This window comes from Podarcis liolepis (genome assembly GCF_965112155.1).
Source record: "Podarcis liolepis genome assembly, chromosome: 9".
Taxonomy (NCBI): domain Eukaryota; kingdom Metazoa; phylum Chordata; class Lepidosauria; order Squamata; family Lacertidae; genus Podarcis; species Podarcis liolepis.
The window spans coordinates 3731250-3749448 of NC_139564.1; the positions used below are offsets into that span (position 1 = coordinate 3731250).

At 48.4% G+C, this 18199-nt stretch overlaps 1 protein-coding gene across 3 annotated transcripts in view; it reads left to right on the top strand.

Moving 5' to 3' along the window:
* The window catches only part of LOC310685789 (transcription factor COE1-like), a 96598-nt gene that overhangs the window by 37146 nt on the left and 41253 nt on the right, over nt 1–18199 (top strand). For all 3 annotated transcript variants that reach the window (XM_083458721.1, XM_083458722.1, XM_083458723.1), the window contains 3 exons: nt 95–150; nt 3590–3663; nt 9978–10046. In XM_083458721.1, the coding sequence (XP_083314847.1) occupies nt 95–150; nt 3590–3663; nt 9978–10046 (199 nt within the window). The remainder of the gene's footprint in view (nt 1–94; nt 151–3589; nt 3664–9977; nt 10047–18199) is intronic.

Genomic DNA, 18199 nt, shown 5'->3' on the forward strand with positions numbered 1-18199 from the left:
TTTGAAAGTGGAGGGCCTCTGTGATTTTCAGCCAGGGGATAGGAAGTTCCAGAACGGAAGAGACAAACGTTCCTCTTGCTTTTCTTCCTCGCAGGACTTCGGACGGAGCAGGACCTCTACGTGCGGCTGATCGACTCCATGTCCAAGCAGGTAACAGCCTCCAGTGAAAGTGTGGGAGGGTGTCAGGGGGGTACAAGAGCCATCTTGGAATATCTCGTGGAAGATGGAACAAGCTTGTTTTCCCTTGCTCTGGAGGGGAGGACTCGAACCCATGGCTTCAAGTTACAAGGAAGGAGATTCCGACTAAGCCTCAGGAAGGAATTTCTGACAGCAAGAGCTGTTCGACAGTGGAAGGGACTCCCTCGGAAGATGGACTCTCCTTCCTTGGAGGTTTTTAAGCAGAGCTTGGGTGGGCATCTGTCCTGGATGCTTGAGCTGAGATTCCTGCATTGCAGGGGGTTGGACTGGATGACCCTTGGGGTCCCTTTGAACTCTACAGTTCTATGATTCGGAAGGAAGGAAGGAGAGGAAGAGAGGGGGGGAGAGAAAGAAAGAAAGAAAGAAAGAAAGAAAGAAAGAAAGAAAGAAAGAAAGAAAGAAAGAAAGAAAGAAAGAAAGATGATAGATAGATAGATAGACAGACAGACAGACAGACAGACAGACAGAAGAGGGAAGGAAGGGAGGGAGGGAGGGAGGGAGGGAGGGAGGGAGGGAGGGAGGGATGATAGATGGTAGATAGATAGATAGATAGATAGATAGATAGATAGATAGATAGATGATAGATGATAGATAGATAGATAGATAGATAGATAGATAGATAGATAGATAGATAGAAGAGGGAGGGGAGGGAAGGAGGGAGGGAAGGAAGGAAGGAAGGAAGGAAGGAAGGAAGGAAGGAAGGAAGGAAGGGAGGGAGGGAGGAAGGGAAAGAAAGAAAGAAAGAAAGAAAGAAAGAAAGAAAGAAAGAAAGAAAGAAAGAAAGAAAGAAAGAAACGATAGATTGATGATAGATGATTGATTGATAGATGGATAGATAGATAGATAGATAGATAGATAGATAGATAGGGAGGAAGGGAAAGAAAGAAAAAGAAAGAAAGCTTGAGGAAGATGTGATAGGTAGATCTCAGTTTTGTCCCAGGAACAAAATCAGCGTCAAAGTTGGTTAGCTTCCAGCCCTCCCCTCCCGAGGGGGAGCCCAAGGGAGGTAAATCCCAAACTGGGAGATGCTTCATTAAGCTTCACCATCATTAATCAACACCATTAGGCGGGGGAGGCTTTGTTAACTCTGGTGCTGATGGGCTGGGAGCCTCTGCTGCTTAGCACCTGCTTAGCACAGGCAAATACACCCAGGGCTCTCTGCTGAGGCCAAACAGAGGAGGAGGAGGAGGAGGAAGCCCAGACTTGCTCCTGCTTTAGGAAGCGGCCGCATGCAACTCCCAGCATTCTCACCCACATGGCGCATGGCCAGGGAGTTGTAGCGCCAGCTATATCTGCAGGACACCACCCTGGCTGCCCCTTGGCTGGTATGCTGGGCTTTTGCACATAGGACCAAGTGTGCAGTCCTTATGGTTGTGGATTCGGTGATGGTTAGGAACTCTGGGCCTGAGTCAAATAAACTGCCATGCTAGGGGGAGCAGGTGCAGGGGGGCTTCACCTCCCTCCCTCCCCCTCTCTAAATCTGCTTGGGGGGATCCAGGAGAACCCCCAGAATATGGGGTGGGGAAGAGAGGGGAGAACGTTCCATCTGGCAAGATAGATGCTTGCATTGATGGGACCATCTCCTTAGTGTGGCGCTGAAGTCTACCTTCAGAAGCCAAAGGAACTTCTGGATCATAAGACGTCCACCGAGCAGATATGGGACCTTGCGGTTCTCCTTGCCGTGCCCAAAATGCGTGCAGAGGTTCCACAAGTGGCAGAGCTTCATTTTTGTTCTTCTGCAGCTATCATGGCTGCCATCGTAACCTAAGGACGTAAGAAGAGCCCTGCTGAATCAGGGCAACGTCCCCTCTAGTCAGGCATTTGTTGTTGTTGTTTAGTCGCTTAGTCGTGTCCGACTCTTCGTGACCCCCTGGACCAGAGCACGCCAGGCACTCCTGTCTTCCACTGCCTCCCGCAGTTTGGTCAAACTCATGCTGGTAGCTTCGAGAACACTGTCCCACCATCTCGTCCTCTGTCGTCCCCTTCTCCTTGGGCCCTCCATCTTTCCCAACATCAGGGTCTTTTCCAGGGAGTCTTCTCTTCTCTTGAGGTGGCCAAAGTCTTGGAGCCTCAGCTTCAGGATCTGTCCTTCCAGTGAGCACTCAGGGCTGATTTCCTTAAGCATGAAGAGGTTTGTTCTTCTTGCAGTCCATGGGACTCTCAAGAGTCTCCTCCAGCACCATAATTCAAAAGCATCCATTCTTCGGCGATCAGCCTTCTTGATGGTCCAGCTTTCACTTCCATACATCACTACTGGGAAAACCATAGCTTTAACTATACCGACCTTTGTTGGCAAGGTGATGTCTCTGCTTTTTAGGATGCTGTCTAGGTTTGTCATTGCTTTTCTCCCAAGAAGCAGGCGTCTTTTAATTTTGTGACTGCTGTCACCATCTGCAGTGATCTTGGAGCCCAAGAAAGTCAAATCTCTCACTGCCTCCATTTCTTCCCCTTCTATTTGCCAGGAGGTCGTGGAACCAGTGGCCATGATCTTCGTTTTTTTGATGTTGCGCTTAAGACCATATTTTGCACTCTCCTCTTTCACCCTCATTAAAAGGTTCTTTAATTCCTCCTCACTTTCTGCCATCAAGGTTGTGTCATCTGCATATCTGAGGTTGTTGATATTTCTTCCGGCAATCTTAATTCCGGCTTGGGATTCATCCAGCCCAGCCTTTCGCATGATAAATTCTGCATATAAGTTAAGTGAGCAGGGAAACAATATACAGCCTTGCCGTATTTCTTTCCCAATCAGTTGTTCCATATCCAGTTCTAACTGTAGCTTCTTCTCCCACGTAGAGATTTCTCAGGAGACAGATGAGGTGATCAGGCACCTGCTCTCATAATGGCCAACCAGATCCCTCAGTGGGATCAGCCCAAAGGCAGGATTCGAACACAAGAGCCCTCTGCCATCTGTGGAGGCACAGCATGGCCCTCTTGGCTAGTAGCCACTGATAGCCCTCTCCTCCATGAATTTCTCCTATCCTCTTTTAAAGCTATCCAAGTTGGTGGCCATTGCTGCCTCCTGTGGCAGAGAGTTCCACAGTCTAACAACAGCATTAAGGAGGACTTTCTTTTATCTATCCTGAATCTTCCTTGAATGTCCACGAGTTCTAGCGTTAGGAGAGAGGGAGGAAAACTTTTCTCTGTGTATTTTCTCCATGGCACGCATCATTTTCATAATTAGCATCGTCACCGGTTCATTCATCGCCTTCTAAACCATCGTCCCATGAGGATTTGCACATAAGATAATTAAACACAAGGCTAAAAAGTTATGCCCTCTGCCCTTGGCCCATGAAAAGAGCCTGGAGTGCCGAAGCATCTGGGTGTGGAATTTTTCTAGGTTGTTCCTCTCCTTAACACTTCCCCTCTTTGCCCCCCCCCTTCTGTTTTCCAGGCAATCATCTACGAAGGGCAAGACAAGAATCCAGAGATGTGCCGTGTGCTGCTGACACATGAAATCATGTGCAGGTGAGTCTGGCTCAGCTGCCTCCTGGAGCAGTGGGGGGGTCCTTCCTTCCTTCCTTGCTTGCTTGCTTGCTTCCCTCCTTCCCTCTTTCTTTCTTTCTTTCTTTCTTTCTCTCTCTCTCCCTCCCTCCCTTTCTTTCTCTTTCTTTCTCCCTTTCTCTCTTTCTTTCCCCCCCTCTCTCTCCCTCCCTCTCTTTCTTTCTTTCTTTCTTTCTTTCTTTCTTTCTTTCTTTCTTTCTTTCTCTTTTTCTCTCTTTCTTTCTCTCCCTCCCTCCCTCCCTCCCTTTCTTTCTGTTTTTTCTTTCTTTCTTTCTACTGCCAACGTATTGGGAACAAAGACTGCAGGCCTGGCCGCCCCGTCTCAAAAGGTCATCAGACTTTGGAAAGGTGCATAAAAAACCATCCCTTCAAGACAACCTGTTTGCAGAGCGCTCATCCTGGTTTGTTCACTGGGAGGTTAGATGGGGTTGGCTGTGCCACGAATATTCATTCTGGTTTGCTCTTGAGGAGGCTAGATGATGCTCCGTCAAACCTAGAGTGATCCCACATTTTCCACTGCACCTTCCCATCTGCTTCCCTATCTCAAATAGTCTGGTCTTTTGGGGAAGCGGTTTTTGACATTATTTTAATTAGCTGTTGCATTTATATCCCAGTGTTTTTGTCCGAGGAGCTCAAGGTAGCGCACATGGTTCTTCCCCTCCTCCTTTAATCCACACAACAACCCTGTGAGGGAGGTTAGGCAGAGAGGTAATGACTGGCCACACTGGTCCTTGTTGCACAAGACCTGGCCGAACCCCTGCAACTCTGCACCATGAATTTGCAAGCTCAATATGTGATTGAATCCCAAGTCATGATAGAGCCCAGGCTATTTATTTTTATATCATGTGGGTTTTTTAATTGCATATGTATTGCTTTACAGCCTAGGGCCATATAGTGAAGGGCAGATTCTGTGCATAAATAAATATAAATAAGTCGTTGGTGTGTAATTGGGAGCCAAGCCGCATGAAATGGGCTCTGTTATTGTTAATTTCTTTATTACATTTAGATACCACCTTTATCTTTCAATGATCTTAAGGTGCTGTGCATGGTTCTCGTCCCATTTCACCCTCTCAACAACCCTGTGAAGTAGGTTAGACTGAGAGATGGCGACTGAGCTTCATGGCTGAGTCAGGATTCGAACCCTGCTCTCCTAGGTCTTAGTCCAACACGCTAGCCATTACACCACCTTGGCCCTTCAGCCTGGAAGGGAGGGGGACTGAATGTTTGGAAACCCCCTGTATGCAGAAAGCTAGCACGCAAGGGAGACGAGCCTAACCCGGTTTCCTCCCTGAAGTGTGGCTAGCTTTGAATGTGCAGCGATTTCTACAGAGCATCCAAATTTAATTGCCCACCTGCAGCTTGGAATGGGACACGAAGGCCTCACCTGCCCTCAGTGCTCCTGAATCTGATTGGCTGCGCAGAGGTTGGTCCTGACTGAGGATCTGTTTGTTGGAAACTGAGTTTCCTGGTGGCTGTAAACAAAAACCGCATGGTTCTCTGCAGGGTGCTAAGAAGGGCCAGTGAGGGGTGTGTAGCCTAGGGCGAAGTAGTGAGCCGAGAGCCACATTCAGAGACTTAGGGGGCCACATTCAGGCTCCCCACCCCAATTAGAAACAGACATCCAGTCTGGCCCCCCACAAGGTCTGAGGGACACTGAACCGGCCCCTGCTGAAAAAGTTTGCTGACCCCTGGCCAAGAGGCAGTATGAGCTTCATTCACGGCCGAGTGGGGAATTCGAACCCTGATCTCTCCCGGACTATCAACCGGCACTCTAAGCACTACACTGCCACCGGCTCACAGCTTAGCACTGGGATGTAGCAGGCCCGTCGGACGAGCCAGAGGATCTTAGAAACATATAGTTGGAAGGGACCCCCGAGGGACATCTAGTCTAACCCCGTGCAATGCAGGAATCTCAGCTGAAGCATCCATGACAGATGGCCGTCCGACCTCTGCTTCAGAAGGAGGCTGGCATCTTTTCACCCGGCTCTGCCAAGATCCCTGGTGCCCCATTAACGCCTGCCTTGTTTACGACACTCAGGGCTCGGTGTTTGTGCAAATTAGTGCGCCTGCCTCCGAGCCAACTTTCATGGCTAATTGATCTCCAGGAACCTTGCTAATGATCTTGGGGGTTGAGGGAATAGATGGCGGGGGCGGGTGGGGAATATCTGGGGTGGGGGGAGGGGGGAGGGCGAAGCGTCTTGGCTGAGACGCCCTCGGATTTGTTTGTGTAACCGGCGGGTGGGATGGCGGCTCCCCTGCGGGGCACAGAACAGAGCCCTTGGTTGTTTATCAGGCCAAGATATTAATTATATTTAACGTGAGCGGCGGTACCTGGCGGAATCATTAAAAGAAAATTGGAATCTGATCTCGTAAGACTAGAACTCAGGCCATCCAAGGAAGCTGATGGCTGGGGGATTGGGCGGACAAAAGAAAAGACTTTTAGCTGCAGCGCAGAAGTATGAAGTATGGAACTCATTGCCACAGGAGGGTGGGATGGCCAGCATCCTGTTCTCACAATAGCTGAGCAGATTGGGCATTCAGAAGCATTGCTGTCTCAAATTATGGACCAGTATAAAGGAAGCCACCCACGTGGGTGGCACTGTGGGTTAAACCACAGAGCCTAGGGCTTGCCGATCAGAAGGTCGGCGGTTCGAATCCCCGCGACGGGGTGAGCTCCCATTGCTCAGTCCCTGCTCCTGCCAACCTAGCAGTTCGAAAGCACGTCAAAGTGCAAGTAGATAAATAGGTACCGCTCCGGCGGGAAGGTAAACAGAGTTTCCGTGCGCTGCTCTGGTTCACCAGAAGCGGCTTAGTCCTGCTGGCCACGTGACCCGGAAGCTGTACGCCGACTCCCTCGGCCGGTAAAGTGAGATGAGCGCCGCAACCCCAGAGTCGGCCACGACTGGACCTAATGGTCAGGGGTCCCTTTACCTTTTATGAAGCAAGCAGCACATAAGCGGCACACAAAACGCTAACAAACCATTCTACCTTCTAAATCTTATATTAATAATCCAAAAGTTGAGAGAGCTATGTACAAGATCCACCACAGAAGCCACAAACAGAAAACTCATTCAAACTGTGTCCAAAAGGAAGCGTCAGTCTTTAAAGTTCCTTTAGCCAGGCTCCTGTAGATATCAACAAAGGTAAGTTTGATCAAACGAAGTGTCAGTGATGTTCAAGTCTCGAATTACGGAGGCAGAGCCATAGCCACCAATAAGCCTGTCTGCTGTGCATTTGCCTCGCCCTCTCTTAAAGCCATTTAACTTGTTGGCAATCAGTTTTCTCCTGTGGCAGTGAGTTCCAAAGTTCAACCACGCGCTGCATGAAGAAGGACTTTATTTCGAGAGAAAGGGGACAGGAAAGGTGTTTTTCTCCCCTCTCTCATGACACTGGAGCTTGGGGATAACCCATGAAGCTGAAAGCAGGTTGATTCAGGACAGTCAACAAGGAAGAATTGCAGAATGTTAGAATTGTAGTGTTTCAGGGCTCCCCAAAGTTCATCTCTTCCAACCCCCTGCAATCACAGCTAAAGAATCCGTGTCAGCTGGCCAACCAAGCTCTGCTTTTAAACCTCCAGTACTAGGTAGTCCCCTCGTATAGCTCACTCCCGGGCATCCAGATCATCCAAACTGTCTGTTTTAGATTCAGGTAGGTAGCCGTGTTGGCCTGACGTAGTCGAAATTAATAAAAAAAGATTTTTAAAAAATTGTCCAGTAGCACCTTAGAGACCAACCAAGTTTGTTCTGGGTATAAGCTTTCGTGTGCATGCACGAGCGAGTTAGCAGGTCCAGTGAGCTTCATGGCTGAGCGGGGATTTGAACCCTGGTCTCCCAGGTGCTAGCCCGCCACTCTAACCACTACACCACATTGCCTCTCAGCTTTTGACACCTGCATAATGCTGCCTCAGTGCAGAAGGAGTTGGGGTGTGCTTGGGGTCTCATATCAGTTAGGGGGAGCAACATTGTGAAGATAAAAGCTGAAGGAGGCTAAGGTCCCATTGAGTCCACCATCCTGTTCTCACAGGGGCTAACCAGATGCCATTATGGGAAATCCACAAGCCACAAGCTCAAGAGCTCTCTCATCTCTCTCTTTTTTTAAATTTGCATTTTTTTTATTTGTTAACATTCTTATATTACATCTGTAAACGTTGTCATAGTACATTACAGGACTTACTATAATATAATTTCCAACATGTATACATAAATTATATACAAATTTTATATACCTAGAAAGAAAATGAAACAAACAAAAAAGAAAGAACAAAGAGAAAAAACAAAAACAAATTCCTCCCCCCCAAAATCATATACATACGAACACACTAGCTTTCCCGTTGTATATTCCTTTTTTACAAATGAATGTACTCTTATTATTGTATATTTCTTTACATACATTCCTATATCAATATGTATTATATAATACATATATATCTCAATATGTGCTCTTAGTCTTATTTCTCAACTCAGTCTCACTCCAACGTCAATCAAATGCTAGCATAGATAGCGAACCTTTGCTGTATTTTTGAACGTATATTTTATATCTATCTCACTTTTCCATAAATTTTTGTTTTGAATTGCCTCTCAGGGTATTTGTCAACTGTGCCATTTCAGCAAATTCTTGTAGCTTGTTATGCCAGTCCATTATTGTCGGGGCTTCTTGTTCCTTCCACCCCTTTGCCATCAAAGTCCAAGCTGCGGCCGTTGCATATAAGAATACCTCCCTAAAGGCCTTCGGGATGTCCCTGCCAACAATGCTTAACAGAAATGCCTCTGGTCTTTTAAAAAAAGTTATTCCAAACATTATTTTTTTCAACTCCTCCTAAATTAAGCCCCAGAACACAGCTCTCTCCCCTCCTGTGGTTTCCGGCAACTGGTGCTCAGAAGAATTGCTGACTCCAAATGTGGAAGCAATAGCAGAGCCAACCTGACTAGTAGCCATCAATAGCCCTCTCCGCTGTGCATGTGCCTCATCCTCTTTCAAAGCCATTCATCTTGGTGGCAATCGCTTTCTCCAGTGGCAGTGAGTTCCGTAGTTTAATGCTACACTGCATGAAGAAGTCCTTCCTTTGGGGAGTATCCCAAATCCAGATTCTGCAAAGTCCAGTGTTAGGAGAGAGGGAGGAAACCCCTCTATATTCCCACCCCCCACACCACGCATAATGTTATATGTCCCTCAAAAACTTCACTCTTGTGGCCTATCCCCACAACACCTACTCACTATGTCTTCCACTGCCTCCCGCAGTTTGGTCAAACTCATGCTGGTAGCTTCGAGAACACTGTCCCACCATCTCGTCCTCTGTCGTCCCCTTCTCCATGTGCCCTCCATCTTTCCCAACATCAGGGTCTTTTCCAGGGAGCCTTCTCTTCTCATGAGGTGGCCAGAGTCTTCAGGATCTGTCCTTCCAGTGAGCACTCAGGGCTGATTTCCTTCAGAATGGAGAGGTTTGATCTTCTTGCAGTCCATGGGACTCTCAAGAGTCTTCTCCAGCACCAGAATTCAAAAGCATCAATTCTTCGGCGATCAGCCTTCTTTATGGTCCAGCTCTCACTTCCATACATCACTACTGGGAAAACCATAGCTTTAATTATACGGACCTTTGTTGGCAAGGTGATGTCTCTGCTTTTTAAGATACTGTCTAGGTTTATGGGCCCTACTAAAGCAAACAATCTAATTGGTCAATGTCTAAAAGATATCAAGCATCAGAACAACCTGGCCAGTATAAGGAAATTCTGCCCTTGGTATGTTCATTTTCCACCTCTCCATTTTGATTCTCTGGCCCCATATCTGCACAAACTTATGATCCCAAAATACAGACGTGCTTTTACACTTGCAAGACTGGATGTTTTGCCGCGGTACTTGAGGGTCGATTCCAAAAGATCCTGCCTGAGAAAGGTCTTTGCCCCTGTGGAGATGGTAGCACCGAAACAGCGGCACACGTCCTCCTGTCTTGCACTCTCTACAAAGACCTGAGGGACGAGATCATCACCTCACCCGTACTCACCATCCCAGGGCGCTCAACCACTGCCACAATGTCCTTTCTTCTATCAGATCAAAATGAGCAGATTACAGCAAAGGTGGCTAGGTTCATAGCAGGGGCAATCAGAACAAGGGCCACTAACTGATGGCTGATTCAGGACTTTAAATTGTGCTCTTATATCAAATTTCCTTTTCTGTGTATATTGCAATGTTTTACTGTTGCTATGGCCATTGGCTAATGCGAATAAAGTTTTAGCTGCTCAGGGTCGCTGCTCTTTCCTGATCACCCCCTTTTGCCCTTACAGCCGCTGCTGCGATAAGAAAAGCTGTGGGAACCGCAACGAGACACCGTCTGACCCCGTCATCATCGACAGGTAAGAAGCTGCAGAACTCCCCGGGATTTTTGCAATAGAACTGCAGTACTGCATTGCATTGCATTGCATTGTATTGCGGGCCCATCTACACTTACATGCATTTCTCGGTACAAGTCCACACTTTAAAAGCTCCCAGCCTGAGCGCTTTCTTTCATTCTTTTTTCGCCTTGGCGCTTTCTCCGCTCTTTACCACTGAACCAGAGCAATCTGCAGAAAACAGGAATTGCTGTTTGTTCCGATTTAGCCTTCAAGAGCACATTTTCCTAGGGAAAGTAAAAACCCCAACAAAGCAATTGGACACGGACCAGGAATGTGCAAACCTATGCCTAGAAAGTACAGAGCAAAAGTTGTGTGGATGAGCTCTGCGTTACAGAAAACTGCTTGGTTACAGATCTGCTGGAATGCATAAGGCTCAGGGCTGATTCAATTGCCCCATTCAGATTTTGGGCAGTGGGGTGGGAGAACTGCAACGTGGAGCCTCTGAACCTTCTTCTGGGTAAAAGAGAGCAGGGCTGTGTCTCAACTGCAGAGCTGCTGCTGTGCATGCAGAAAGCCCCGGGTTCGAATTCCAGCCTCTGCAGTGACAAAGATCTCAGCTCCTTCCAGCTCACTTGGAAAACTACTGTCCTGACTTGGTACATAAGGAAGCTTCAGTTATTGTCACAGGGCCTTTAGAAGGCATTCTTGGCCCCCTCTTTGTGTTTTTTGTGAGACGCGAAAGCTGGGTGACTCTTCTTGCTTTCAAGAGGTTGCCTTCTGCAGCACATGCTAAGCTTTGGTGCTTGCTCGGTACGGCCAGAGAGGCATGGGATATGCACAGCCACACATACTGTCCACCCCCCGCCCATGTGCTAACAGGCAGCCTGCCCCATGCTCTAGGTTTGCCAAACTTGTGTGCACTCCTTCGTCTGTGAGTCCAGGCACTGCCACCATCATCTTACTCCCAACTCCTTGTGCTGAAATGGTAAACTCATACTAGAGGATCTCAAACTGTGACCTGCGCGCTCCCTTCAGGTGGTCTCCCAAACAGCTTGGGGTATCTGCCCTTTGCCTTTGATTGGTTTCTGTCTTTCCTAACAGCGATCACGGAACTTTGCTCACAAAGATAGGCACATCCATCGCCTTAGAAAGACATAGCTGCAGTTATCAAAATGAGAGTTTAATGTTTGTGGGAAGGGGGTGAGTTCAGTAGGTGTTTTGCCAAGATGCCCAGGAATCTTCAAGTGACCCACAAAGCTGCTGCTATTATTATTATTATTATTATTATTATTATTATTATATCACTTTTTCCCCAGACCAGCGCTCAAGGCAGCATACACAGATTAAAACAGCAGAGAAGAACTACAAAAAGCTAAAAACGTGTAATAGTTAAGAAGTAATTCAACTCTGATAGAATTAAAACAATATAAAAAGCCCATATTATTAAAATAAAAACAGCATAGCTTTATTAAAAATATTTTACTTAAAAAAAAAATCACCAGTCAGTTCCCAAAGGCCTGCTGGAATAAAAATAAAATATTTATATACCACCCATCTGGCTGGGTTTCCCCAGCCACTCTGGGCTGCTCCCAACAGATTGTTGTTGTTGTTGTTAATAATAATAATAAAGTGATAAAACATCGACCATTGAAAATTTCCCTAAACAGGGTTGCCTTCAGATGTCTTCTAAAAGTCCAATAGTTGTTTATTTCCTTGACATCTGATGGGAGGGCGTTCCACAGGGCGGGTGCCACTACCGAGAAGGCCCTCTGCCTGGTTCCCTGTAACTTGGCTTCTCGCAGGGAGGGAACTGCCAGAAGGCCCTCAGAGCTGGACCTCAGTGTCCGGGCTGAACGATGGGGGTGGAGACGCTCCTTCAGGAATACTGGGCGGAGGCCGTTTAGGGCTTTCAAGGTCAGCACCAACAGTTTGAATTGTTGGAATAAAACGGACTCCACCTGCCAGCACAGCAAGGATGGATCCAGTCTGGCTTCTTTACGGAGGGGGTTCCCTAGAGTATCCCTAGGGGTATCATCTACACCAAGCTGGATCCTAGAATCCTAGGACTGCAGAGTTGGAAGGGCTCATGAGCGGTCATCTAGTCCAACCCCCTGCAATGGGTGAACATGGTGCACCTGAAGAAGCAAGGAACCCTGGGGGACAAGGTAGTACTGCAGGGGTAAGCAACTGGGTACCCTCCAGAAGACAGCCCTATATGTTTGACATCTTATATGTGCTAGAAGCCACCCAGAGTGGCTGGGGAAACCCAGCCGGATGGGCGGGGTGTAAAATATTAAATTGTTGTTGTTGTTGTTGGTTTCCCAACTCGCACCAGCCCCTTCCAAACATGGCCAGTGGTGGAGGATGATAGGAGATGCTGTGATCTGCCCTTTTGTGCTACGAGCCGCCCTGAGATATTTGGATGAAGGGTGTGCTAGTCCCGGGGGGAAGGTTACCGTTGTCGTAGTCAAAGTCCAGTCCTGAGTCACTAGCCTGGAAACAGTTCACAAGGAGCAAGGCGAGGTCCGAAGCAGGAAGCCGGGCGGGGACAGGAACACTGGAAGGTCAGGTCTGGGTCCGGGTAGGAGCAGGTACTCAACGACGACGTTGCTTCCGCAACCTGGGACCGGGCTGACTGGCCTTTATCTTCTCTGAGGCCAGGGGCGGTCCCGGCCCCCAGGAGACCCGCCTCTCCTGGCCTTAAGGCGAGCACTCCTCCTGGGAGAAACCAGCTCCCTTCGCCTCTCTGCCCTGAGCCTCTGCAGTTCAGGAGAGGCTGAAGGGTTACTGGGCCCAGGGGGAGACTCACCTGTAGGCACTGAGTCCTCAACCACCTCTGGAGCCAGAATGGATTTCACCTGGTGCCTGCTCCTGAGGATCCGGCACAGGTGTAAGCGCCTCAGAATCAAGGCCCTGCCCCAGTTCAGCCAGCCCTGGAGGCGGGGACTCCTGTGCAGGCTGGGATTCCTCCGGTTCATCCTCTGAATCGGATTCCCAGGCCATCACAAAGGGTGGTATACAAATGTTAAAATAAAAATACAGTAAATAAACATCTGGAGCACATTATGTTGGCTACCCCTGCTTTACTGTGCATGCATAGAGAAGCAGAGAACCATGGGGCACGAGACACTACTGTGTATGCGATGTGTTGCTGGGGAAGCCATGGTTAGCGTTGTTCCCAGTCCCCCTGGCCACATCAAGAGGGGCTTGGGCCTCTGGGCCGCATCAATCCTAGAATTGTTGGGTCGGAGGGGACCCCAAGGGTCATCTAGTCCAACCCCCTGCAATGCAGGAATCTCAGCTCAAGCATCCACGACAAATGGCCATGCAATTTCTGCCTCTTAAAAACCTCCAAGGAAGGAGAGCCCACCAGCTTCCAAGGGAGACCGTTCCACTGCCAAACAACTCTTCCCATCCACAACCTCCTGAGGTGTAGCGTTCCCAAAGCAAGGAAGGGTTGGACTCTGATTAATAAAATACACACGAGGCTTGACCAGCAAGACTCTGGGAGGAGTGCCAATAATAATAATTCCTGTCCACCCTCCAGCCCAGGTCGTTTTATTCACAAAAGAACTTTTTACACAGTGTTCGTAAGAACCAATCAGATTTCCTCTGAGCATTTCAAAAAACCCCACGTGGGGACAAAGTTGAAGTTGAAACTACAAAGAAACTATTTCCTACTTGAGTGTGCATATGTAGTTCAGAGTAAATAAAATAGGAATAAAAGGAGGAATTCATTCAGCAAAACCCCAGAGGTCATAAGCAGGAATAAACAGGAGAGGAAGGATGGGTAGTATTTACCGTCTCTTTGTGAACTCTCTTCCTGGCCCTTAAGATCTACCTAAAGATTAACTACATCAAAGTTACATACTATCTTTATGGCTCAGGATGCCTAGTGAAGCAACTGGCCTGTGTTTCAGAATGCTTAGACGTGCCTGTCAGGTGTAGAGAAAGCAAATGGCAGAGATGGAGAGGCTTGTGGGATCTGATCAGAAATTATTGCCAATGAATCAAACCCAGTCAACGCCATGCTTTCATCGCGGACACAATGGCTTGATGCATATTTTATAATTCCTCCTAGTAATCCCATTTGATCACTACACTCTGGATATTTGCACCCCCCCCCCCCACTGAGGAAAGGCCATTCCAGTTTGAGGGGCAAAATTTAGAGGAGGCCCATTTGCCTGCCAGCTGCCCTCAAATATATATTCAATGCTATCACCTTCTGCCCAAGAGTTGAGGGGCCCGATCGCTCCCCATTGTAGACTAACCTTCTGAGCTACTAGAGAATACCTGGGAAATCTGGGGCTCATTTCTAGCTGGCCTGTGTATCCCCTGAACCTTCGCAACGAACCACCCTCCTGACTTGTGGAGAAAATGTTTGTCTGCCTTGCCCTCTCTTCGTTGGAAAGAAGATTGTGTGTGTGTGTGTGTGTGTGTGTGTGTGTGTGTGTGTGTGTAAGGAAGTCACTTTCTCCATCAATTGCACAATGGGCCAATGGGAAAACCGTTCCTCCCATTTTGTTGCATCCTGGTGGCGGTCAGGGTGCCTCGATAATGCGCTGACATTTCCCCAGCTTTTGTCCGCCCGCGATAGCATCGGTGCTGCGGCGAGAGGGGCCCAGTGCCTTGGGATGGCTGCCTGTCACTCAAGCCACCCGGGAGACAGCCGGCAGGCGACAGAGAAGAATGGGGATTGACAAGGCAGCGGGGAGATTAGGAGGGGAAGAATCAAAGCTATTACGCTCTGTCTGGCCGGCAGCCATTGTGTGCTCCGATCTTTCAGCTTCTCCTTCAGCCAGATCGCACGCAGGCACAAGCACACACACACACACACACACACAAGCTACCGTCTCTGCACTCTGGGCAGGACAAAAAGAAAAAACCCAACTCCAGGAAGTAAAGTTTGGGTAGATCAGGTCACACAACTGGGTAGGCATCTGATCAGGAGGTCTTGTAGACCAGAGGTGGACATGGCCTGGGGAAAGTGGATGGAGGAAGATTTTCCTTCATTTTTTGTAACGTTGGAGGTCATGGGCATCTAATCAGGCTGAAGCTTGGGAGATTCGGGACAGAAAAGAGAAGACCTTCTTCACACAGGGAAGAGCTAAACTATGGAACTCGCTCCCTCAGGAAGCACTGATGACCACCAACTGAGATGGTTTTTAAAGACAATTTATGGAGGAGATAGCTGTCAAAGGCTACTAGCCTGGATGGGTCTCCTCTGCTTCCACAGCTGAAGGCAGAAATGTTTCTAAATTCCGGTTTCTGGAAACCACAGGAAGGGAGAGTGCTGCTCTTGCGTTCGCATCCTGCTTGCTGGTTTCGCACTGGCATCTGATTGGCCACTGTGAGAACAGGATGATGGGTTAGATGGGCCATTGGCCTGATCCAGCAGGACCGTCTTAAAAGGTAAAGGGACCCCTGACCATTAGGTTCAGTTGTGGACAACTCTGGGGTTGCGGCGTTCATCTGGCTTTATTGGGAGCCAGCGTACAGCTTCTGGGTCATGTGCCCAGCATGACTAAGCCGCTTCTGGCAAACCAGAGCAGCACATGGAAATGTCGTTTACCTTCCCGCCAGAGTGGTACCTATTCATCTACTTGCACTTTGACGTGCTTTCGAACTGCTAGGGTGGCAGGAGCAGGGAACGAGGAATGGGAGCTCACCCCGTCGCGGGGATTCGAACCGTCGACCTTCTGATCGGCAACTTCTAGGCTCTGTGGTTTAACCCACAGCGCCACCCGCATCCCTTAGGCTCGTCTTAGGCAGTGCTATTTTTCTAGAAAAAGAGGTGCCGGAGCTCACCATGAAGCTTGTTCTCTTAGAAGGGCCATTAGAGGTGCTGGAGCTGAGCTCCGGCTGGAAAAAAAGCCCTTGTTATGTTCTTAAATCATGTCATCCGGCCTCCTCTCTCTCGCTGTCTGTCTCTCTGACTCCCATTCATGCCTCCATCCTTCCCAGCAGTTTCTCTTAACCTTGCATTCCTTTGGTTCCAGGGGAAGATGGGGGCTCTCCTTGGCCCCCCACCTTTCCCCTCTCATCCTTCCCTCCCTCCCTCCCTCTCTCTCTCTCCCCGTTTTCCCCTTCCTCTCCTTCCTGAGACGCCCAGCCCCTCTGGTTTAGAGAGCCCGATAAGTGCCCTATCAACATGTTAATCAAATTACTTAGGAGCTAAAATTGACGCTTTTCATTAATTATACAAGATTATTCTAATTGCAAATTCAAATTTATGCGCTCGGAACAGAAGGTGTTCGGCAGCGTTGCTGGGAATTTGCATATTAAATGGGGAGAGTTGTGCATTATGGATGCTAATGTATGCACATTGTCTTTATTTTTAACTCCGCGGGCCTCTGTGCGCCGTTGCCGCTAAAGGAGGTGAAGGAGTCCGACGACGTCTGTTTATTTTTATTATTTCTCTTCTCTTGTCTCTCAGTTGAAGTCAGTGGCACCAGAGGGGAGGGCAGTGGGCATGGCAGAAGCAGGGAGGGGGGCTCTGCTGGCTCCCTGTCAATCTTGCCATAGGGGGAGGGGGTACCCCCTATCTCTCCAAATATATCTATCCATCTCCTCCACCTTTCTGCATGTCTTCCTTCCCTTGATTACCACCTGCAAGCAAAGCAGCCTACCTGAGTCTTACGTCTGCACCTCTCCTTTCCCCCCAGATTTCATTCCTGCAAGTAACCTCCAAAGTTTGGTTCTTCTGAACAAATAATATTGAAAAACTGGGACCGCACGTTTCCGTTAGGCTCGGTGCAGAGCTTTTTTAATTTAAACTAAAAGAGAGAGAAAGAGGGTGTGTCCCTGATGGATCACCTGGGTGAACTTGCTGCAGATGCTGCAATCCATGCAGGGTTTCAAGCGCTGCCACCAACGCCTCCGTACTTGAGAAGCAACTAGTCCTCATGGAGGCGGTGGTGCCTCTGAACCTATGTCCGCGTCAAGCAGAAGCGTGTGCAGGAATAACGGGAGGTCCAAGCAGGGTTAGGCCAATGTCCCTCAAGAGCAAGAACTTGGCACATGAGGGCACACGGCTGGAGCACACAGTTTGAACAGATGACCAAAGTCTAAAATGAAGCCGCTGACTTTTCCCCGGGGGAAATATAGTCTCTGCTCGAAAAACTCTGACAGTGGGCCCACAGACAAAACACACACACACACACACACACACACACACACACACACACAACTGGACTGTGTTGTTGTTGTGTACTGTTTGTTTATTTGCTGCCTTCGGACCAAAAGAATTACACGCGGTGACAAAATTTAGACGCCAGCAATGCAACTTGTAAAAATATGCAAGGCGATAAGATCTTAACATTTGGGGAAATGTTTCAAACCAAATGCATTCATGTCCCTGCCAAAAATGCAAGGGGCAGTCCCTACAAAAAGGACTATTATTATTATTATTATTATTATTATTATTATTATTATTATTATTTGCTTATACCCTGCCCATCTGACTGGGTTGCCCTAGCCACTCTGGAAAAGCGGGAGCATGCAAGAGTAAATATTTGGGAAACCGTTCCTATTTATCCGGGAGGAAAGCAAGTAGAAAAATTCACCCCTTGAAGGATCCAGCAGTCTTTCCGCTGCAGACAGTTTCTGGTTGGTTGGTACACTATTTGGGGGGGGGGCATTACTGGGATATCAAAGATTTAGCTGGAGGTCCAAGGCCAGGAAACCCCAGCGCAGCGCAGCCTCCTCATTCCTCAGCCTGGTCCAGATGTCTTGGGCTACAGATGCCCTCAGCCTCAGCAAGCACAGCTGATGAAGAACAAGGGCAGGATTCAGAGGCATGTAGGAAAGGGGTTACTACAAGGGATGGAGCCGGAGGAGAGGAATGGGGAAGGACACACAGGATCATCTGCTTTGAAAGCCAGAAGTTCAATCCCTGTCATCTCCGGGTAGCGCTGAGGACGTCCACAGTGTGAACCCTTGGAAAGCTAATGCAAATTTGTGTAGAAGTTAGCAGACTCTGTAAGTGTCCCTGTTTTCCAGGGACAGTCCCAGATTTACAGAAGCCATCCAGGTTTCTGATTTGATCCTACTTTTCCTTAGGATATCCCTATTTTCATTGGAGAAATGTTGGAGGGTATGGAGTTGTGCAAACGCCCCAAGCCAAGTAGATAAGTAACTATACAACCTTTAGAAGACATCTGAAGGCAGCCCTG